Genomic DNA, 23,306 nt, shown 5'->3' with positions numbered 1-23,306 from the left:
AGAGAGACAGAGGGAGGGGGGGAGAGAGAGAGACAAAAACTATTTTTTAAATCAATTTATCTCTCAAGCCACGGTCTCCTGTAGCCTTGAAGTTGTCCTGCTGTAGTGGAGACTAGTCTTAAACCCCTGCTCTGCTTCTACCTCCAGATGGCTGGAGCTAGAGGTTTGCCCTCTAGGTTTGCCATAAAGGAAAAACCTCTTGATACCAGCTTTTAAAACTCACAAATTTGGGGCTTAGTGGTTGAGTGCTTAACTGCCGCCAAAAAGGTTTGGAGTTTGGATTCCTGCACTCATATCAGAGAGCTAACATGTAAAAACTCCAGCTCCAAGGGATCTAATCCCTTTCTGGCCTCTATGAGGACTTGCACAAACAAATCTGTCTGCCTGTCTGTCTATCTACCTACCTAGCTCTTTATTTAATTACATCAATAAGTAGAATAAATCTTAGACTCATAAGTTAGAGTGTAAAGCCATTGGTTACTTCTGCTAATTTTCAATGTCCACATATGTAATAAATATTATAAGCTATACTACAATGTAAATGAAACCACTATACTACAATGTAAATGAAATCAAAGCTATAAAACCTTATAATAAAGAAAATGATTGCATATAATGTCAGCACAACAGACAGATTCTAAACGAAGTCCAATTCTGTCTCCTAATTCGTGGCGTTTGTGTCTCCTGTGCAGACATTTTCTAATTTGGCTGTAACATATGGTGAATAAAATCCCTCTTACTGTTCTTTTCTTTGAATTTGGAATTCCTCAAACATGAAAATTGATACATGTTTAAAAGCAAAAAAAAGACCGAACTCAATGAGAGCCCTTTAAAGTTAATAAGAAGCATCTGGGGAATTGTCAGCAGGCACACTTTGGTTTACTTGAGTGGGTGTGGCCTGGCCTTCTGCTTTTCTATAGAACTGGCCTGGACCCCAGGTTTACAGAACCTGAAAGCCTATGGGTGGCTGTATTCTTCATTGCTAATTTAAGAGTTCAGGACTGTTGTATTACTGACCTTGCTGCTGTGACAAAAATACCTGTAAAAAGTCACTTAAAGAAGTGGGAAGGCTTATCTTGGCTCAAGGTGGCTGGTCACAATGCTTCCACAGCCAAGAAGCAGAGAGTGATGAAGGTTCGTGCTCAGGTAGCTCTTCCTCTTTATTTAGGGTGGAATCCTGACCCATGGTATGGTGGGTAGGTAGCCTTTTTACCAAAGACACTTCATCTTCAATCTCCCCTCTGTCTTTCCTAGGTGATTCTAGCCCTGTCAAGTGGAAATCATTGTTAACCATCACACCTGCACATGTCAGGATTCATGACATCATTGCTCACCATCATACCTGTGCATGCCAGCATGCACTCCTCTGTTTGTTGGCATCCATTATTTTGCTCGCATGTATCTTCTTATCCTTTTTGCTTATGGCTTCTGCATTCTGAAAACTTCTTTCAGTCAGTTGTGGCAGGGTATTTCACTATGGTAAGATGAGAGGAAGTAAGGTGGTGTTGTCTCGAAGAATGTCCTGGATCCTCCTTTCCATTTTCTGTGTCTCTCTGGTCATGCTTGCTCGGGAATGCTGACTCAGCAGAGTTGTCAGCCCATGTCAGGATTCCTCTCTTCACGAAAGTTCAGGTGTGTTAAATACTTCCCGAGCACCAAATATGTTAAGGGCATGGCGCTTGTCTTCAGAGTGGATTCCTGTGACTCCTGCCTTAAGAAAGCCAAGGTGTGTGTGTGTGTGTGTACGTTTGGAGCACATTGATACATTCCTGATCAGGTATGCTCTTGCAGCCTGACTCTTGGGGATGCCATAGATGTCAGTCTCCGTCCTGAGGGCATCTGCCCCTGTCCAGTCTACAGTGCCAACCTTATTCTTAGGTTGTCCACTTTTGTTCCTATTAATGTTTTCTACACTTTTGTGTCTTCAGTGATTGAAGTGGAGAGTCACTTTCTGTTCTCGGACAAAGAGAGCATCCTTCTTCCTGTAAACAGTCTTTCTAAATTGTGCCTACACTATCGGCATTAGCTAACAATTATTTTTCATAATTTTCTAATTTCTAGAAAGTACTGTCTTAAACCTCACCCATGTCAGTGGAGGCAGCATTATCATCATTATTGTCGTCATCATCATCATCATCATCATCATCATCATCATCATCATCATCATCTGAGAAAAAGAAATATGCCTTTATGAATGACATAAGAAGGTAGGATTTGAACTTATCTATAGATCCACTTGTGGCCTCCTATTGGTTTTCTATCCTGGATCTGTGGGATGGTGACTGAGATGGTTTTGATCCTTGTGCTTAGTTGTTTTGTCACAGTAGGCCTTAGATTTAGGGGTTTGCTAGGTCCAGCTGAACCTGGGCTCCTTGTTTATTGCTGGGAATAAAGCATATTGATGGCATCTAGGAAGTGTTAAACCAAAGGATGTCTAGCGAGAGGAATCTCCAGCGCATCTTCACTGTTACTTCCTAGACAGGGCATGAACCTCCTCTGGGAAGCAGTGGAGGGAGCAGCTGGCATCTCATGGCGGTGTCAGCCTCACTATGCGTTGGTCCTATGGTTACCTTATCCATCCCGTCCCTGACCCACTAGGTCTGGGATGAGGTATGTGTGTCTGTGGTCCATATTTTTGGGGCAGTTAAAAAGAAGTTAAGAAATTGCCAATCTATTTTTAGGACGCTATAAAGCACTCCCATTTCAGTGCAACATAGATCTAAAGTTTGTACCAAAGGGTACATAAACATATCTCACCTTGTGGAAAAAATAATGGTAAAGATGGGCGCCGGGGATGTCGATCCCTGGGGCTAGCTGGCCATCAGCATAGGCTAAAAATGGTCAACTCCAGTTTCATCGAGTTCTCATCTCAAGGAATAAGGCCGACAGGCTTTGCACATATGCACACATGCATGCAAATACCATAACTCCTTCTTCCCCCTCCCTCTCTTCCTCCCCCTACCATGTCTCTTCCTCACACACACACATACACATGTGTGCAATCTGATTTTGAGATCTAGGATAGTTCTGACTAAACTAGAAGTGGTACTCTCTTCAGAGACACCTGCTCATTAGCTGTGACTCTTGCCAGATTTCTGGCGTGGTCGGGTGGGGCTTCTATGCTCAGTCTCCCATGCCTCGCTGTGCGTGTGAAGCCCAGGCTGTTGATCGTAGAGTCATATTTATATCCCAGTCTGTGTCTGAGAGCCTGGGTTTTAAGACAAGTGGTTATGTGGAGCTCTCCACGTCGTTTTTTTCCTATGAGATGACTCTTCCCAGTGCTGGAGGATCTCGTTCACATTGCAAAACAAGAATATGCAAGAAAATTAAGGGTACTTGAGTTATAATATTTCAGAGTTATGATGATATTTCAAAGGGAAAATGCTAATTGTAAAGAGCTTTCTTTCCCTCGCACCTGGAGCTTCTTTTCCTGGTTATCAGTGCACTGCTGATTTCATCAATTGGACAGTCAGTGACTGGGGAGGGGGAGCCAAGAGTTCACTCACCAGGAGGCCTGAGGGAAAGGATCTACCAGTGATTGGGAAAAGAGGAAGGGAGTTTCTTACCTACCTTCCTGCAGTCAGTCCTGGATTCTCTAGGAGCTCTGGGGAGCATAGGCCTCCCATTCTTTCCATCATTGACATGGCGAATTGTACCCTAGTTCCTTCTAGGGGCCATAAAAAAGTCTCCTTTGTAAAGTCCTTGCCACTCAGGCACAAGAAGATGAGTTGTCACCTCAGCACCCAGGCCGAAGCTTTGGCTCAGTAAATCCAGGGGAAAAGCAAAAGCAGACAGATCCTCGAAATTCACTCGGCTCAGGCACTGAGCCGAGCTGAATCAGCTCCAGGTTGACAGGAAGACCCTGTCTCAGTAAAGAGAGTGATTGAATAAGAGACCAGTGCTGACCTCTGGCCTCCATGGGTGCTCATATAGAGACATAGACACCACACAGAGACAGACAGACAGACAGACAGACAGACAGACAGACAGACACACACACACATACACACACACACACACACACACAACCTTCTGGTCACTCTTTGATGTTGTATATGACTTCATGAGAAGCTGGAAGAGGCATCGCTTCAGTCTGGGATTCCTGCCGCCAGGACTGACAGTAAATAGACATGCTGCTTCCACCCAAGGGCAACTGCCCTGGAGCAGCTAGATGGTGTGGGCCAATTTTCTCTCCATCACTTTTGCCCCAGCTCTACCAGTCCTTGCTTGACATTTGGCCTGTGAAAATGGCTTCTGTGGAGCTAAGCTATTGTTTCTTCTGACAGTAAAACAAAGTGTGGGGGGTGACAAGGACAATAACAGAGAACAATGAGGTGGGGAGAGGGAATCCTGACTCCCACACAGGCAGAGGTCTGTCTTCTGAGATTCGAGGCCTTCTTTTTTCCCTTCAGCATTCTTCACTGTCACTGCAAGAGACTTATTTTCTGACTTTGGTTCAGGGACTAAAACCACAAGCTTTGCAAATGTGCCACATTTCAGAGGCTTCTGTCCTTCGAGTGTCTTGTTGATAGCCCTGAGGCATTACTGCAATGCTACCCCAGGAAATCTACCCCAGTGCTCTGGTCTTGTGTTGGGGTTGTAAGCAAAGTCAATCTTTGGATTTGTAGTTTGACAGTCACTTCATAGGAGGTTAACCCCATTCAAATTGTGTCACTAATTTAATTAAGCACTTAATTGTACCCTCCCTTTTTTATGTTTTATTTTTGGTTTTTCAAGACAGGGTTTCTCTGTGTAGCCCTGGTTGTCCTGGAACTCACTCTGTAGACCAGGCTGGCCTCAAACTCAGACATTACCTGCCTCTGCCTCCCAAGTACTGGGATTAAAGGCATGAGCCACCACTGCCTGGCTACAGTGTAACCTTAACTCTCCTGTTTTTTGTTTATTTGTTTTGTTTTTTAATGTGGACCCTCAACATTAGTTGTTAATAGTTACTTTCCTTGTTGCTTTGATAGAGTACATGATGAGAGCGATTTCATTTGGAAGGAAAGCCTTATTTTGGCCCTCAGTTTGAAGGTAGAGCCCATCATGACAAGGAAGGTGTGGTGGCCTGAATGTGAGATTGCTAGTCACCTGACACCCACCATTGGGAACAGGAGAAAGGGCGAGGAAGAGAGAAGAATGCTGGTGTTTTGCCTTTTCTTTTCTATATAGTTTTGGATCTAGTTCATGGGATGCTGCTGCATGCTTACAGTTGGATTTCTGGACTGTTAAACCTGTCTGAAAACACTCCTCAAACATGCTGCAGAGCCGACAGTCACAGTTCATATCCACAGAGCAGTTCATGAACTTCTGTGTCGTCGTTGTACAGGCTCTCTGTTACTCTTTCCTAATTGACCCAGTGTTAAGACATGTGGAGCCAAAATGAGCATTGTCTTTAGTATGTCCCAGTGCATGTGTGTTAGGAAGTGCAGGGGAACACAGGTTAGCAAAACTCTATGGATGCTTATGTATTTAATTCTGCAATATTTCTGTTAATTCACTTCCAATCATATATTTCTACCATTCCCCACCAGACAGTTTATTAGTCACTCCTCTCACTGGTGTAAGAAAAGTGCCCAACAGAAACAACTTAAGGAAGATGTTTTAGATATTTGAGGGGATAATGACCTTCATGGTGGCGGTATGTGTGGGAGCAGGAACATGGCTGCCCTTGTTCTGCCTGCATTCCAGAAGCAGAAAAGGATGAGTGCCCTCCTCCATCTACCTTGCTTTACTTTTCTCCTTTTTTTCTTAATGTGATATGAGAATCCCGTCCCCTGAATGGTATCTTCCTATCTCAGTTTAACTAAGCTAGAAACTCACTTCCAGATGTGCTCAGAGATTTGTTTCCAACATGATTCTAGGTCCCACCAAAGTTGACCATCATAGGCATTGTGCGCTTGGGCAGCATCTCAAGTCGCTCCTGTCTATTTTCATCTGAAGCTCATTTACAGTAAAGTGTAGAAGGCTAAGGATTTGGGCAGAGGACTTAGCTCTTTCCCCCAATAAAATTGTTCTGATTTTGGCATTGGGAGTGCACAAATCCTATACAGAAGCAGGGGTAAGTGTGTTGTTTCTTCAGCCTCGTTTTGTATAAGACAAACACGAGGGTGAAACGACATTAACACCGGGCACTAAGTAAAAGCTGGGGACAGGCTTTAATACTTGGGCCATGTACTTAGTGTGGAGTATATATGAAATGCTTCGAAAAACCTTACTTTACAAACCAGCCTGCTGTAGGAATGGATACCTAAAGATTATGTCCTATTTCTTCTCTCAGTTTCCTAATATTAATCTGTCTAAGAACAACCATAAGCAATAGAAAGTTTTCAGGTCACAATAAAGGGGCATTATGCCATATATTATCAGTGCAGTTCTAGGGTTATTTCAGACAATTTCCAGGTAAAATTGTCACATATCTGTCAACAGCATTCACAGGGTGGTTTCATTGATTGACCTACTGTTATCCGTCAGGACCCCAAAGCCCTTCATATTTCCCTGGTGGGTTTTGAACAATAGTGGAAGATTATACAAGTGAGGCTTCTTAGTTATCTGATAGACCTCTGAATCCAGACCTATAATGGGTAAATACAAATAATCTTATTTTATAGGTATTTTAGTTTGCCACATTACCAAATTGCCATTCTGTTATCTTGCTGTCACTGGGTATGTTAGTACTCACATGTAGACACAGCATTTAAGAAGTGGAGGCAGGAGGATCAGGAGTTCAATGTCATCTTTAGCTACTTAGTGAGTCAGGCATGGGCGACAAGTGACCCAGTCTCGAACACTGAGCATAAACAAACGAACCAACTCACAACTATATCTTTTTAAGTTTATAGTATAAAACTTGAGGGTTGTCTCTAAGACTGAAAGCAGCTAGATAACTCTGTTATGATTTGTGTCAGTTGTTGATTTGATGAGTGTAGAACCACCAGAATTGGGTGGGGCACTTTGACAATGCCTCTGGGGGAGACTTGATTGTGTAATTGAGATGAGAAGTTCTGCTCTCTCTGGGTAGCATCATTCCTTGACTGAAGATCCAAGGCTCCATAAAAACACAGTGAGCTACACACCCACTCAGTGTGTTCTCTCCTCCTGATTGTGGATGCGATACCAACAACTCTCTCAAACTCCTGCCTGTGTGACTTCCCCCATAATGATGGACTATACTCTTGCCCTGTGAGAGGACATAACACTCTTCCCCTTAAGTTGATTTTCTCAGGATATTTTGTCACAACCAAGGGAATGAAACCAAGACAAACTCTTTATGTGATTGAAGGTTATTGTTAATTTAGCACCTTAAATTCACCTATAAGCTGACTTTTTGGTCCTTCAGTGTTTCCTCCAAAAATATATCTTTAATCATACATTTAAATGCTCTTCTTTTCAGGGGGAGTGGGGATCGTATAGGGAGTTTCTGGGTGTGTGTGTGGGGAACCTGGAAAGGGGATACCATTTGAAATGTAAATAAAGAAAATATCCAATAAAAAAGATGAAAAAATTTATTCATACTCTTGAAATGAAGCCACTGTGTCATTCTCAGAAATTATGGCCTTTGAAGTATAGAGTTTGATGGGAGGATATTCCCTGCCACAGTGTGGTCACTTCCTTCCAGAGGCATCTGTTTGTTTACTTGAGTTGGCAGTCTAGTTGAGATTTCAGGTGAGATAATGAAGATGTCTGTATCCCACCTATATCAAAGAAAGAATGAACTTAACACATGAAGGCTGTTTGCCAGCAGTGGCTGAAGAAGCACCTTCGAGGTCAAGGCTGTCATGGCAGGGATTTGTCATTGTATTATTGTTAAGTCCCAGTCTTCTGCCTCTTATGACCAGCCTGTTCTGATTGGTAGAGATGTCATGATCTTCACAATTCCAGTCCTTATCTCATAACTACACATGGGAGCTTCCTTTGAGGTGTTGAGAAGTGTCTGGGAAGTTCTCCAGCATTACATCCTCTTTATCTGTCTCAGTCTGTTTCTGATGCTGTAACAAAATAACTCAGATGGAGTTATGTAAAATAACTGCACTTATGTCCACAGTCATTCCTGACCACTGGACTCTGAGAGTCCCAGATCAAGGTACTAAAGATTCAGTGTCTAGTCTTACTACCTTCAGAATGGCATTTTAGGGGTTGGAGACATAGCTCAGCATGCACTGCTCTTCCAGAGAACCTGAGCTCAGCTTCCAGCACCCACACAGGGTGGCTCTCAATGATCTGTAACTCCAGTTCCTAAGGCTCCTTCTCTCTCTTTTAGTCTCCAGGGGCATGCACATACCTCACTCCCAAACACACATGCATACTTGTAAATAAATCCATACCAAAATGGTATGCTGTTGCTCTTGACCTATTAGTGTGGGAAGTTAGAAGGCTCACGAGTGATGGGATGCTGGGTTCTCCATGGAAGAGGGATAGAACAGGGATTTGCAAGAACTGCAAGGGTTAATTTTAAGTGCACAAATCCCGTTGGTGAGTATGGAGTACTCATAGCCTCATCAGCTCCTCAAGGGGCCCACTAATTAAGCACTCCTTTCTTTTAGAGGGTGAGTTCTTGCACATGTAGCTTGGAGCACACGTGCTTTCAAATGCCAGGGTCGACCTCTAATAGCTTCGATTCTCTCTGCTGCTCGCTAAGATCTTTGAGCAACTTCGGCTTGCTTTCTGAGATGCATCCTACTCTCTATAAGCTCTGCTCAAAAGCAAGGGATTCAGGTGTTCTTTGGTGCTTCCTCCCATCTTTATAGTTTCCCTTGCTGCCTGTGGCCAAAGCAGGGAAGGTAGGTCCTTTCCCAAGGGTTTTTAGTTTCATGAACACTTGGGAGTCAAAGCCTTGTCTTACTCATCTTCCCTCCGGTTGGTTTCACTGGGCTCTTAACTAAAAGATATGAACTCGTAGCTCGGATGAAATCACTGGGCAGGAGAGGAGAATGTCAACTGGAGGCAAAGTCAAAGTCAGAAGACTGGCTTCAAGTGTCTACTGTTTCCTATTTGGAAGGCCTTTGACAAGTAAGCTATTTTAAGCATCAATTTCCTCATCTTTAATACAGGTAGCATATCTTATCTTACCTTGGAGCCACTGGGGAAATCAAAGGGGATAAGGTATACATTCGAACCCCACAAGTTGAAAAAACGAGTAACTATCTGTCCAATGCAATGTGCTAAGTGCCATCAGAGATTTAACCCATTGGAGTAAAGATCACATGGAGTCGAAAGTGAGAAACCCTGATTTGAATCTCAAGTGTGATCTTTTTAGCATTGAGAACTGCAATAAATTGCTCAATCTCTTAAATTTGTTTTGAGCATTTCCAAACCATGGATAATATGAGAAATGTGCTGATGTATTGTTAGACCAAAAATGACCGTGGGCACTGCAGTGCCGTTATTATCTTCTAAATGGTTTGGTGCAATGATTTAAAGACATAGTTGTTGGGTGTATCTAAAAATACCATACTGTTATAATCCTGGGAAATTAAGGGAGCCGTTCCTGGAATCCAATTTGTAACTAATGGAAAGCGGGAAGCTCATCTGTGATTCTGCACACTGCTCATTTCTTTAGCTTCCACTCAAGTCAGTTAGCTCTTCTCTCTTCCTCTCCCTTTCCTTCTCTTTCTTTCTTTTCTGATCTTGAGATAAAGGAAAAGTTGCCCATCTTGCTTCTCTTCCTACCCAGTTAATGTAGGGATGCTTGCCAGTTCTTTGATACCTGAATGCTTGCCTCTTTAAAGGGGAGATAAATATCCTTGTCTCACTAGGTGAGATGATTGCATAGGCAAAGTAGCATGAAGGCAGAGCTGGGAAACACATGAGCAGATACGCTTCTGCTCTCTTCTTGGAAAAAGCATTTTGAGTTGATTTAACTTTTTTTTTTTTTTTTCAAGACAGGGTTTCTCTGTGTAGCCCTGGCTGTCCTGGAACTCACTCTGTAGACCAGGCTGGCTTCGAACTCAGAAATCCTCCTGCCTCTGCCTCCCAAGTGCTGGGATTAAAGGCATGCGCCACCACTGCCTGGCAACATTATTAAAATAGTTGAGAAATATTGGTATAGTCTTTTTTTAAAAATTATTTAAAGCTAAACATTTGCTTCTTAAGGTGACATTGTATTTTACAGTTCAAAATAGCAGAGAATATAGTTGAAGTCATCTTTATGATTTTGTGTGTGCTTGGATGGTATATGCCTCTGTGTGTGTGTGTGTGTGTATAGTGTATGTGTATGTATGTTTGTGTAACACATATGTTGATGTTTCCTTTATGGCTGTTAAACTTGTTTTTTGATACAAATTCTGTCATTCATCTACACTTTGAGCTCACCAGTTTTAGTCGGACTGAGTAGCAGGCAAGCTCCAGGGATCCTCCTGTCTCTGTCTCCCCAGTGCTAAGAATCCACCCCTGCGTCTGGCTTTTCCTGTGAGTGTTAGGGTGAGAACTCAGGTCCCCATCCCTGCGTGGCAGGCACTTTACCATTTGAGCTGTCTGTCTCCTCAGCCCCAAAGTAATCTTTATAAATAACAGAAACCTAAGTTTACTAGTGAAGCTTTATGGACTACAGCAGCAAAAAATGTAGTCTCCAAACCAGAATTAAGAAAAACAACAAAAATTCAGTTTTGGTGGGGTGTATGTAGTTCTGGAGGACCAAACTTGTGTTTATCCACAGGTTAGTCAGGCTTCTTTCCCACTGAGCTATATACCCTGATTTCTCAAAATGCAGTTTTAACAACTAGGCAGAAACATCTTCGTGACTCATAGGCCAATGAGTGGTTACAAAGTAAGGATACAAAAGAGTTGGTAGGAGTAGATAAGTAGAATTAAGGGTTCTGTTATATATTTTTTTATAATCCTGAGATTTTTTTTTTAATTGTATGACACTTATTTCCAGGAATATGTCATACTCTTGTTGCCATGTCTGAATAAGCTCTCTAATCTATAGTGTAGAATTTGTTATGATTTAGACTGTCTGCTATCTCATAACAGATGTTCAGGGTTCCAGATCCCAAAGGCATAAGAAACTTCCCTGGCTTATGAGAACAGCCATAGGCATTTTGTAGATTCTTTGTTGTTGTTGTTGTTGTTTTTGAGACAGGGTTTCTCTGTATAGCCCTACTGGCTGTCCTGGAACTTACTCTGTAGACCAGGCTGGCCTTGAACTCAGAAATTCACCCTGCCTCTGCCACCCAAGTGCTGGGTTTAAAGGCATGTGCCACCACTGCCCGGCTCAGTTGGTAGATTCCTCTGTATAGAACTTAGAGAGAAAAAGCAAATCTTGCAGATGTGCCACAGGTGACCCTCTCTTGCACTCTAGGCTTTTCCATCTCTATAGGTTGACTGGGAAAGGTAGAAGAGGAGAAAGGCTCATCACTCAGTGTTTTATAGAAAAATCAGAGGGGAATTCCAAGACTCACCCACAAGAGTCGGATGTGTTCAAGAAGGCAAGCCTAGTATTGACTAGCAGACTTGCTACGTATCTCTAGGTAAGGAAGGCAGGAAACCGAACACAGAAGAAAGACAGGAGGTGAGATTTTGAGACTTTGAGTGGACTGGCTTTTCTGCTCTGTGTGTAGGTTGGCAAGAAAAAGCAAGCTCCCTCAGAGGGCAGTGAAGCTATGAGCAGTGGCGGGTCCTGACCTGTGCTTCCTGCAACATTTCCAAAAGGCTAACTGGTTTTTAGTAATGGGAAACTCTTCTAGCAGGGATGCTATACATACAGCAAGTCATGTAGGGTCATTATTAGAAGACTTAGCGACTTAGCCAGAGAAGTTATCATAGTAGATACTGATGGAAGATGTTTTTTTCCCACCCCTTAACAGTTCTCTCAATGGAGGAGGGATATGGTGAACAAGAGAAAATGAAACCTACTACTTCCTAGTTTAGACTTCAGATGATTGCTTTGCCTGGTCGTGGTTTATGCAAAACCAAGGTAGAATTTGAGAATGAAATTTAAACTGACCTAGAGTATAATCAGCAAAAAATGACCTGCTCCAATTATGGGATCTGCCCAAGGTGTCATTAAAGATAGGAAAGGAATTTAAAAGTAGAAGTTTGGCCACTATCTTAGTCAGGGTTTCCTATGGCACCTCTTATAAAGAGAATATTGAATTGGGGTTATTGGCTTACAGTTTCAGGGGTTTGCTCCATTGTCATCATGGCAGGAAACATAGTGTCATGCAGGTCACACACAGTGGTGGAGAAGGAGCTGATTGACAGGCAGCCAAGAGACTCTGTCCCACATTGGGACATAGAGCTTGAGCATAGAGAAGACCTCAAAGCCCTGTCCCCACGGTGACTGACTCCTCCAACAAGGCCACCTCTCTGAATAGTGCCACTCTCCATGGACCAAGCATTTAAACACACAAGTCTGAGTTCCGTACCTGTCCAAACCACTGCAGGTACTCCAAGGAGAGTAAGGTCCACCATCCCTGCTCACTGTCTGTTGAGCTGCTAAAAACACAACATTTTCACAGATCCTCTTCTCTATGTCACAGTGACATTAAAGATTTAGCCTCCATCCACATCAGGCTCTAGGTGTTTGAGGTACGTGATCAGCAAGTGGAAATTTTCTCAGCGTTAGGTTTGTAGACCTGCTCACATTGTGGCCAATGTGAGTCCTATCTGAGATGGAAAGATTCTCCAGGCTTTTAGGGTTTAATGTAAGAGGATTGTTTGTGATACACATGGTCTCTTTGTACACAAATGAAAACGTTTTCATTTTAAGAATGGGGTTTCCATTGTCAACAGTTTGTAGGGTAGCTCCTGAGACACATAAAAAGGCAGACAAAAATAATATCCAAGACGTGTACTTAACTCTTGAGTTGAAGGAGACTCTGGACTTCTTATTTGCTTAAGGAAGACTCTAGACATCAAACCATACCAAGTCAACACAGCTTCTCAAAAAGCTACTTCACACTTCACAAAGGGATACTGAACATTTCCCTTAATGTTTTGCTGAAAGCTGGTGAGAAGTGGATGCAGGATTTCATGTTTCAGCACCCTAGGGTTTTTATGGAGCATATAATCCCTTTTCTCAGCCCCCCACATCTCTGCTGAGATTTTAAAAGGGGATTAGGGCTTGAGTGAAAGAGTTGGCAGTTGAGGCACACCACACACAAAACTTGTTAAATCTCAGTTGGCTTGAGATTTCCTGGCTGCTTTTAAGTTTTGGGAGCAGATCGATCCTAAGGAACAGTGTTAGCAATCGCCTCACAGAGAAGAAGGAGCAGTAGGCTACTTAGCTATTAAAGCCGGTTAGACTCCAAAGGAAGGAGGAGGTACCGATTCTGGGCAGGCCCTCACTGTAATTGTCCTTTGCAGGGCCAAGTGGTTCTCCAGACTGAGACTCAATTTTCCACCAAGTGCATTTCTTGAGTTTTGATAAAATCTAGGTACCCTCTTCATGGAGCGTAAGATATTTGTGCTCAGATTGCTAGCGCTGTGACCTAAGCTTGGCCAATTGCCTACTTTCTTAGGAGTTGGAAAAAACAAAAAGAGTAGTTTGATTTAAATGGTACAAAGTTAGGACTTGAAAAAGAATTTGCAGTGGCTTTCTGTAGACCGTCAACAGTGCAGGTGAGACTGCGCACTCAGCATAGAACCACGTCCTTCCGGTTTGGGGTAGGAAGGCCGAGGGAAGAGCTGCCTTTATTTGTGCATCATCCCAAGGGCAAGTTCAAACCCAAGCAGAAGCAGAATGAGATAAAGAAGGAGCGTGAGGAGGCCTGGAGGGAGGGCATCCTAGGACAGTTTCCACCCACTCAGAAGATTAAAGGACTCCATGGCAGGGCTGGAGCAGCAACAGGCCACACCTCAGACTCTTTGCAGATTGATGTGTTTATTGCTTAACAGGTATTGAGTCACCTCATTAAATGCCATCCTAATATAGAGATGGACGTATTCCTTGCCCTTAAGCTACCGGAGCCTGTGAGGGAGGTATGAGAATAGCACACACACAGGTTCCTACACCGCAGTGGAATGGGGTTCAACCTAGTGGCTGGCCAGGTGGAATAAAGCTATCTCGCTGGGAGTTCTCTGCCAGCGGGTGCAGTTGGAGGAGAAATCCAAGCTGTGATGCAACTTCATTGCACCTGTAGCAGTCTCTGTGTGGTTCTGTGATGCACTCTGTGATGCTCCTCCTACTGCAGTGTGAGACTTGGCAGCTGGCATTTGGCATGGAGGGGAGAGGGCTCTCATGTAGCTGAGGCTAGCCTCAAACTCCCCTTTTAGTGGACACTGACCTTGAACTTCTGATCTCCATACTTAATCCTCTTCCAAGGGCTGATGGATTATAGGCACACACCTACTTTTTTTTTTTTTTTTTTTTTAATGACCAGGTCGCACACTGTATCAGAGGCTAGAATTTAGTGCATAGCCCAGATGGGTCCAAAATTTGCAGTAATTTATCTGACTCAGCCTCCTGAGTTCTGGGATTACAGATAGGAACTGACACGTTCAGCTAAGTAACTCTGATTTCTGTACTGGGTATGGGGTGTGGAGGAGGGAGTTACTAGGGATTAAACCAAGAATTCAGCATGATTTTAAGCATGATAAACACTCTACCACTGAGCTACATCTATTCTCAGCCACCCCTCCAGCTGAATGTGTGCGTGCATGCCTGTGTATGTGTGCGTGTGCGTGTGTGCATGCGTCTGTGTGTGTGTGTGTGTGTGTGTGTGTATGCGTTCTCTTGCGTATGCATTTCCATTCCTGTCTCTTTTCTAGAGTCTAGCTATATAGTCGCTACTGGCCTCAAATTCAACTAACCCTCCTGCCCCAGCCTCAAGACTATTAGGATTACCAACCCATAGGTGAGCCTCCGTGCCTGGTCTTTTTTTTTTTTTTCCCCTTTTTCTTTAATTAGAAAATTGATTTGTTTTTTTGACAGTTTTGTCTGTACATGGATATAGTACTTTTTGTCTCCTCTTCTGTTTCCTCTTACCCATCCCTCTTTTGTCTCCTTCCTTCCTTTCATACATACATGCCTTTCTGTTTGGCTATCCTCTGATTTTTAACCAATACTGTCTGTGTGACCATGACGTTGAAACTATGCTTTAGAGCCCAAGAAGCTCACCATTTCACATGCAACTGAAAGCAATAACAGTCCCTCCCCCAGAATCCATAGATTTCCGTAGTTGAGCAGGGAGGGGAAGAGCACCCCATCCTTGACCCGCTATTGACAAGCCCAGTCTTGGGCAAGCCCAGTGATACATGCCTGGCTTTTTCCGTATGTTTGACCTTTTTAAGTTGGTATTTTGACGTGGTTCTAAGAGCAGTGCTGTTCACATATTTGCATGGTTATTACCACTGTGGCAGATCTTCTTAGAAGCCCTGGATGTATTGGCTAAAATAGCGTGGAGGCTTCCCTAGCGGACAGGGGTAAGCAGGGGAGGGCATAGAAATAAGTATTAAATTTCTCTTTCCATGTTAGTTGGAGCTCTGTGCTAGAAGAGAGGCAAGCATCTGCTCTCTGTTTTACAGATGAGGAGCCTTAGTCCCTGGGAGAGAGTGGTTTGCCCTGTCCCCGGGGATGAGCCGGCAGAGGCAGCACAGAAATCCAGGGCTTTGCTATTCGGCCCAGTGCCTTTCTGGAATGCCACACAGCTTCCTTGGTTATCTGGAGGTCTGCGGGGGCCACGGGACTTCAGAATACCCGCACAGATGTGGATTGTTGCTCCAGCTGAATTAACTCATCCTGTCAGCCTGAGTCTCGAGCCTGCTTCCACAGCACGTGGTAAATCATCGCCCCTTGTGGTCTGAGAACCGGGTGCCTAGGGGGATATCATTACCACCCAGGGTTGGCTTTGCTGTTGCAGCTCTATGTACAGCTCTCTCCTCCAGCTTCTTTGAACTCTTCTCCTTTGTGAAGCAGGAACTGAAGAGCTGCAGCCCGGTGATACATGTGGGAAAGCTCCAAGTTGGGCCTTGCTTGAGCACCCCGACGGAGGAGTTGATTTTGACTTGGTGAATTTTGTTCCCTTTTAAGAAGAACATGGCACTGGTCTACAACGTGGGTTTCAGGGCAGCCAGGGCTATGCTGTGAGACAGTCTCATAAAGCAAAAACTGAAGGAGAGCCAGAAGGGTAGCTTAGTGAGTGACGTTCATGTCTTACAAGCAAGAGGATCTGGGTTCAGTTCCTAGAACCCAAGCATGGTGCTAAGTGCCTGATGCCAGACAGGCAGAAAGACAGGCCGATCCCTCGGGCTCACTGGCTGGTCAAGCCAGCCTAGCTTCCTCAGCAGGTTCCATAGCTTGTGATTAAAATCATTACCACTTGTCCTTTATGGGTTCACACGTTGGTGTATGTTATCTGTAAGGGGCTGAACATTAATTCTGTAGTTATATAATAAGCTGAGGGGCTTTTCAGTAAATTTGGTCAGTATTACAACTTAAATGTACTTTAGCCCTGTGGAATCGCTGTGCCTAGGAAATCAGGAGTTTTCAGTGTTAGGCACAGGATTCTTTTTCAGGGCCTTTATCTAGAACAGAATGTGTCAAGATAGGTAATGGGATTTAGGTTATCTAAAGTGCAGTTCTGGAAACTGTGTCTCTTAGTGAAGCATGCAAGATGCCCTTATGTCCAGCCTCCTTCTGTACTCTGATGGTTCATAGAGAAGTTACGTTCCATTTCCTGCAATGGTGTCTCAGCTGTCCGTGGGACTGGCATTGCTGGCCAGTAGTACTTGAGCCTGCTTTTCTAAAGGGTTTTGTGTGGCTGACTTGAGTTGGGGCTGCCTGAAGCCTTTTAACTTTAGGAGTTGGGTTATTTTCCATGTCTTTTCTCCCACAGCCTCAGAGGTTCCTTCTATCCTGCTGTGTAGGCCTCAGTGCAACTTGGCTTTATGAAGCCTGTAAAAGATAGGGGCAAGTGGAATTGTAAGCTCTTTGCCACAGTTTCCCTGTTCCTCTGAGGACTGGCATTGCTGAAGAGCAGAAGCAGAAGGCTGACCTTCAAGCAGTGGAAGCTGGCTTTCTCTCTGTACAGTAGTACCCCCTACCCCTGGCATTTCTCTCCTCTTTCTGCCCCTAGCAGTTAATTCCTCTTTTCTTGTTTTCTCAAATACAGTTTAATATCAATTACTTCAAGCATAAAAGAAACTTGAAAATAATTTATTTTTGTACGTTCGTCTGGAAACCTAAGCCCTGTTTAAGAAATTGTTCCAATGAGATTAAATGAGGACCATTCCTTAGGAATGTGAACCATCTGTAGATTTAGGTGCGTAAATGCATGCTTTGTTTCTGAGCCTTTTGAAGTTTATCTACCCTTCATTTTAGCATATGGAGTGGTGACATGCCATTTTGAAGATATCAGAAGGGCACAAAGCATATTCTTTTCTGGCATCAGATCTTAGTTGCTACCTCTGCACTTCTAAAATTCATACTGTGCCACACGCCCGATCTTGCCTTATTTTGGTGGAGTGTCTTTCTAGGGATCTGAGGCCTTCCTACTCTCTTGCTAGTACTGATTTCAGAACCCGGCATATGGCTGGGGACTTGCTTTTAAAGAACTCTTCAGTTTTTCTTGTTTTAGAATGCATTGTGGCTGACTTCACTACACTCTGCAATCCCATGAAGAAAGAGTTCTATGGTTGAAGATCTGGTATTGATTATCATTAATTCTTCCCTTTATGACTTTGCCACTTAAATACACATTTAGAAACAAACCAAATAAACATTAAATGGAATAACTGGGTTTTAAACTTGGGTGGTCCAGTTAGTCTCAACATGTGCTCAGCTTTGAAAGGTCATTATAAAAACACTCCGTCTAACTACCCCATTAAAAGATCGCAATACTTAAAATTTAAAATGTATGAATTCAGATATTTAAAGAAAGAACCGTGGGCTATTTATAACGCTTTACTGTATAAATTAGCAGAAAACATAAGGTGTATTTGCTTAGTCTGTGTATGAGTTTGGTTAGTAGAACTGATGGATTGATGTTTAATGGTGTGACTTTGTACAAGTCACTCAAGTGTGCCTGGGTGTCTTCTGTGAAAAGGAAGACCTCGTACTTGATTTGCCACATTATTTTCATTTCTATAAAGCTAGAATGCTGGGGTTCCATGACTTTAAAGGTGACACTCAACACCAGATGAAGCTGGAAAGTCTACCATTTGTCTAGCAGCAACGATGGGGAGAGAACAAATTCTAGAATGGTTAATATAGGTCCTGACATAACACGATCCTTAACCATGCTTAAAGAGTCAGTGGTGGGACCAGAATCATCTCCTAGTATGTAAAGTGCTTGCCACGCAGGCATGCGAATCTGTGTTCACTTTTCTGCACATACTCAGGGGAGAGCCAGGCGTGGTTGCCACATCTGTCCTCCTAGAGCTGGGGAGACAGGAGGATTATTGGAGCTTGCTGACCAGTCAGGCTAGCCTACCCACAAAGCTCCAGGTCCCTGTGGGAGACTCTCTCTCAAAAACAAGGTGGACCATTCCAGAGGAGTAACACCTGAGGTTGACTTCTGGCCTACTATCTTTCTGTCTCCATCTGACTATCTGACATTCTCTTTTCCTCTCCCTCTCCCTCTCCCTCTCCCTCTCCCTCTCCCTCTCCTTTTCTTGCTCTCTCTCTCTCTCTCTCTCTCTCTCTCTCTCTCATATACACACATATTTGCTGCTCTGTTTATCAAATTGCTTCTATGTTTGCAAAAATAGATGGGCCATCTGGAAAACTTTTTTAGTTTTGTTTTTGTTTTTGTTTTTTTTTTAAATATGGGCAGAGATGATGTCTCAGCATCTTAACTATATTGTCATGCAAGATGCCATGCAGCTGCACTACTGCCAGCTCTGAACCAGACCTATTACAATCATTTTGGATTTCCCCCAGTGGTATTTTGGTGGGCTCTAGATGGCCTGTTAGAAGCCAGAGCTTCTAAATAAATCCTTTAGTTAGTATGGCATTCTTCACATAACTGCCCAGAACTGAGCAAGGTTCTAACCTGCTTGGTTTTGCTTCTGTTTCTATGATAATCTTTGTTCTCCTTGTGATGGAGCTATCCTTTCTAGATCCCAGTTTCCACATAGCATTGTGAGAGTTTCTTACTAGACTTTCTCATTCAAAATTACTTCATTGAAGGCTCTGGCTCTTAGCTAGTTTTCGTGAGCAAAAATTAAGGATTATATGGCAGTCCTATAAGACCATGTTAGAGAGGGTAGTTATATTGAAACTAGTATATTAAATATTAAAAGAAGTTGGTACTCTGTGTGTTTTCTGAATCAGACCATCCAGTTGTTCACCTGTATCTGAGCCTGGGGCAAGCCATCTGATTTGTCAGAGACAGCCCTTGGGCACCTGCTAATATCTCCATGACCAAGATGTGACCCCTTTTGGTTCCTTTGATCAGTTGTAATGTAGACATTTCATGAGGAGCCAAAGTGCTCCTGAGAGTTTTAGCTCTCAGCATCTTTCTCTCCTTTTCTCTCTTAAACAAGAAAGGAAAGAGGCTTGACCCTCTCTTGCAAGCAACTCTTCTTTAAGGAAAACCATAGTGGTAAGGAATTGGGAGGTTTTCTATTCCATCATCACAAGATGTTGAGAGAGCAGATTCCTGTCTTCTTACACAGGACATAACATATAGCAAGAGATTTTTTTTTCTCTTTTCTTTTCATTCTTTTTTTTTTTAAGTATCATTAGCAGTAACTTTATTCTTTAGCAGGTCATTTTTTTTTACTGCTTCAGAGAACACAAGTTTTAGAACTGGATCACTTGGCCCTTCCTCTTCTTGTCGCCTCCCAGTTCAAAATGCTTGCATCTCTTAATGGCCAGCATCCTCTTGGATCTGCAGTTGGGGTCAACACACTCAAGCCTGAGCACAATCTTCTTTGTGATTTTGGCCTTCTTTCGAAAAATTGGCTTTGTCTGCCCACCGTAGCCCCTCTGCTCTCCATCGTAGCCCCTCTGCTTTCCACCGTAGCCCCTCTGCTTTCCATCGCAGCGCCGCCGCTTTCCATCACAGCCCCTCTGCTTTCCACCGTAGCCCCTCTGCTTTCCACCGTAGCCCCTCTGCTTTCCATCGTAGCGCCGCCGCTTTCCTTGGGCATACAGGGAATCCTTGCCCTTCTTATACTGGGTCACTTTGTGAGGCTGATGCTGGCCACATTTCTTACAGAAAGTCCTTCGGGTTTTAGGTACATTGACCATCTTTGCAGTAGAAGTGTCTACAATGAAAACGAGAGACCGGCCGCAGCGATCCCTTCTTTTCATTCTTTTCTTGATTGGAGATCTGAGGACCCTGTAGGAATTTTCCTTTAAAAAGAAAAAATCTCTGTAAAACAGATAGAATCTAAATGGTCAGGGAAGTAAGATTATAATAAATAAATAAATAAATAACAACCCCCTCCAAAAAAAAAAAAAAACAAACCACCACCAAAGAATTCCATACAGCGTATATGTGTGTTATTGAGGATTTTTTCTTTCCTTATTAAAACTGTGTCTGTCTGTCTCTGATTGTAGGAAGAGACCTTGAATATGCTAAACTTATGATGACCCTAAGCTATAAACTCATCCTAAATTCATGCTTTTAATATTCATACTCAGTAATAGCTGATATGGAATTAACTCTTAAATGCTACCTTTTAGTAAAGGGTTGGTGGAGTCTAATTAAATGCTTAGCCATTTAAAAAAAAAAAAAAAAAAAAAGCCAGGCAAAGCTCAAGGTTTTTCTGTGCTCTTTGGAGACAGTGAGATGCTCTTCGTGGGAGCCTCCTGCCTTGCATGGCGATGCCTTCTGTTTCCTCATTGGAAATGGTTGGGTTGGTTGGGAAATATGGCAGATTCCCATCTCCATTAGAACTTGGTTGTACAGATGAATTCTAAAGTCAGTCATGTTTTTGCTATTTTGCTACCTTCTTGCCTTGGGCATGAGCTTTCTCCAGGAGTAAACATTCCGAGAGGTAAGCATTCTACCGTCTGCTTAGTAGGCTAGCTGCTTCTACAGTGGGGCTACCATTAGAGCCCAGTTCTGGAGCTAGGGAGATGATAGCACAGAGACTGGGAGTTCCTACTTGTCTTCCAGACTTGACTTTGGGTCCCAGCACCTTTGTTGGCTGCCTCCAAACGGCCTGGAACTCAAGCTTCAGGAGCCACAGTGACCTTTGTGGGAGCCTGCACTCATGTGCACACACTTAGACACACACATACGCCCAATCCAAAATAACAGAATTAAGTGCACAAAGCACAGGGCTGCATGGTTCTTTCCATGCCTTGGATTCCTGCTGCGAGTGCAGGCTGAGACTATGTTTGCCAGTTGGTGGTTCAGACAAGTTACAGGTAAAACAGTATAAAAGCCTCAGTCCAGATTCTTATCTCTCTCAGCTGAACCAAACAGAAATGAAGTTGCATGCTGGGCGGTGGGGCAGGCAGTCTTTGTTAAGAAAAGGAGTTCCTGGTGACAAGGAGGAGACAAATAGGGGAGACAAAAGCTTTTCACCAGAAGCCTCACGTGTAAACTTAGGCCTGATAAAAAAAAACGGTATTTCTGAAATCCTGAAACTCAGGAATGGGAGCTTGTTTGTTTTCCCAGGTAAGTGGGACTTCCCAGGCTGTTTGGAAAGGTTTGGTGGGTGATCCGTTCAGTTCATTTACTAATTTTGGCCCTTTGAGAAGGGTCCCTAAGTAGCCCAGGCTGGAATTAGATGCTGAGGATGACCTTGAACTGCTGACCTTTCTGCTTCCACATCCTCCATGCTGGGGATCACAGGTATGCGGCAGCACCACCACGGCCAGCAAGATGAGTGCATTTGGACCGATCCTGTGTGCTGTATGTGCTTAACTCCCTCGTGATGTCCAGATGGGGAGTTGGAAGGCTGAGAGTATGCCTGCCGTGGAGGCAGCAGTGTTTCTGTGATAGGGAGCAATCTAAGGATATCAGTGACGGAATGTGTTATTTTTAGAGGATGCTGCGTGAGCTACTCAAAGAAGGGCTGGAGTAGGGAAGTGTACATATGACAGGATCCAGGTCAGCCTGGAGTTATCTGTAGTTGCCTGGAGGCTGGGAAAACTGGAAGGATAGATTACTCAGTATGAACTTAAGCAAACCCACTTCTCCAGTTATGCCAAATAGCTATGCCAGGCCCACAAATCTCTCAGCCCCCTTAGCAAGCGTTGTAGGTTTTACAAGGAAGGTGATCTTGCTTAGAGATTTTATTCGATTTTAGCTTATGAATCTCCCAGATTCCCACCTCTGTACCTTGATTTACACTCTGTTAAGGTTTTAAATAGGGAAACTGATATCTCTGTAAGAGTAAGGGGATGAAGTCACTTATCACAAAATTTCTTCAAACCTTTAATTATTGTAAACAAAAGATCCAGTTTCTCTGGAGGGTGTAGTCATGCCTTCCTTTCGTGGTTGGCTCGTTCGTAGATTTTTTTGACTGTGTGGGTTTGAGTCATGGTGTGACCTGAAAGCTATAATGGGGTATTTTACAAAGAAACGAGTACAGTCTTTGGCCATGGGATCCTTGTCAAACAAACAAAAAATTGTATTTAAGTAATGAGCTAAATAGTTTAAAATTTTTTAGTACTTCAACAAGACTAGTTAGTCAGTGTTTGCTACAAACTGCAGTTTAAAGGTGGGATTCGAATGATCTCTTCCTCACGGGCCTTGCCTGTAGCTAGCCTGTGTATGGGTCTCAGCTCAGAGTCCTGGCCCATCTTCAATAAAAGAAGCCTGGGGGCATAGCAAGCTGTTGCTATATAGTACGCATGTAGGAAAGACTCCATAGTTAGTTGATGGTGAGTGACAGAATTAGTGGATGAATCATGAAAAGTTGACCAGAGAGGTCAAGTTTCTCCTGTGTCTTTGTTGCCTAGGGAGGCATAGTCCGACCCTAGGAGGTGACTTTGCCTGTTCTTTTAGAGACATAGCTCAGATGACCTTCGATTTTGACTTTCAACCTTTTCCCATAATGCCCTTCTTGTGTTGCTAACTCATTAATTAAGTCAGGATCTTAGAGTGGCTCCCTGGAGAGTGAGAAGATGGCTTTGAACTTCTGATCCCTGTAACTCCACTTCCTCTGTTATGGGATTCTAGGTGTGTGCAAGCAAGCCTGGTTTGGTTTATGTCAGGCTGCGGTTGAACCCAGGGCTTTCTACTAGTTTAGTACTCTACCAATTAAGCCACATCCCCAGTCCCAGTGTCACTCTTTTAAAGGCTCACGTTGTCTGAGGAAAGCGTGTTCCTTAATTTTGGCAAAGGATCTATGCATTAGCTTCGTGCTCGAACACCTGAGATCCCTCTGGTGTCAGCACCTAGATCATGTACAGTTCTCAGAGGAAGATCTTTAAAAGTCAGCGTTTTTTTTTTTTTTTTTTT

At 43.4% G+C, this 23,306-nt stretch overlaps 2 protein-coding genes across 15 annotated transcripts in view; one reads left to right on the top strand and one right to left on the bottom strand.

The window, feature by feature from the left end:
• The window catches only part of LOC116082704 (protein TMA23-like), a 414,563-nt gene that overhangs the window by 172,943 nt on the left and 218,314 nt on the right, over positions 1 to 23,306 (top strand). For 11 of the 14 annotated variants that reach the window (XM_031359601.1, XM_031359600.1, XM_031359591.1 and 8 more), the window contains one exon: positions 2,062 to 2,207. The exons of 2 other annotated variants lie outside the window; for them this stretch is intronic. The gene's annotated coding sequence lies outside the window, so the exon portion shown is untranslated. Of the gene's footprint in view, positions 1 to 2,061; positions 2,208 to 15,465; positions 15,719 to 23,306 lie in introns of all 14 variants that reach the window. One more of the 14 variants, XM_031359589.1, reaches the window with a different exon arrangement.
• LOC116082705 (60S ribosomal protein L36a-like) lies at positions 19,665 to 20,170 on the bottom strand. Its single transcript, XM_031359602.1, has one exon. It carries the CDS (start codon positions 20,132 to 20,134, stop codon positions 19,685 to 19,687), a length of 450 nt encoding a protein of 149 aa, XP_031215462.1. The 5' UTR covers positions 20,135 to 20,170; the 3' UTR covers positions 19,665 to 19,684.

This window comes from Mastomys coucha, unplaced genomic scaffold (assembly GCF_008632895.1).
Source record: "Mastomys coucha isolate ucsf_1 unplaced genomic scaffold, UCSF_Mcou_1 pScaffold7, whole genome shotgun sequence".
Taxonomy (NCBI): Eukaryota; Metazoa; Chordata; class Mammalia; order Rodentia; family Muridae; genus Mastomys; species Mastomys coucha.
Note: the sequence above shows the minus strand (reverse complement) of the source record. Positions and strands in the feature narration are given on the sequence as shown.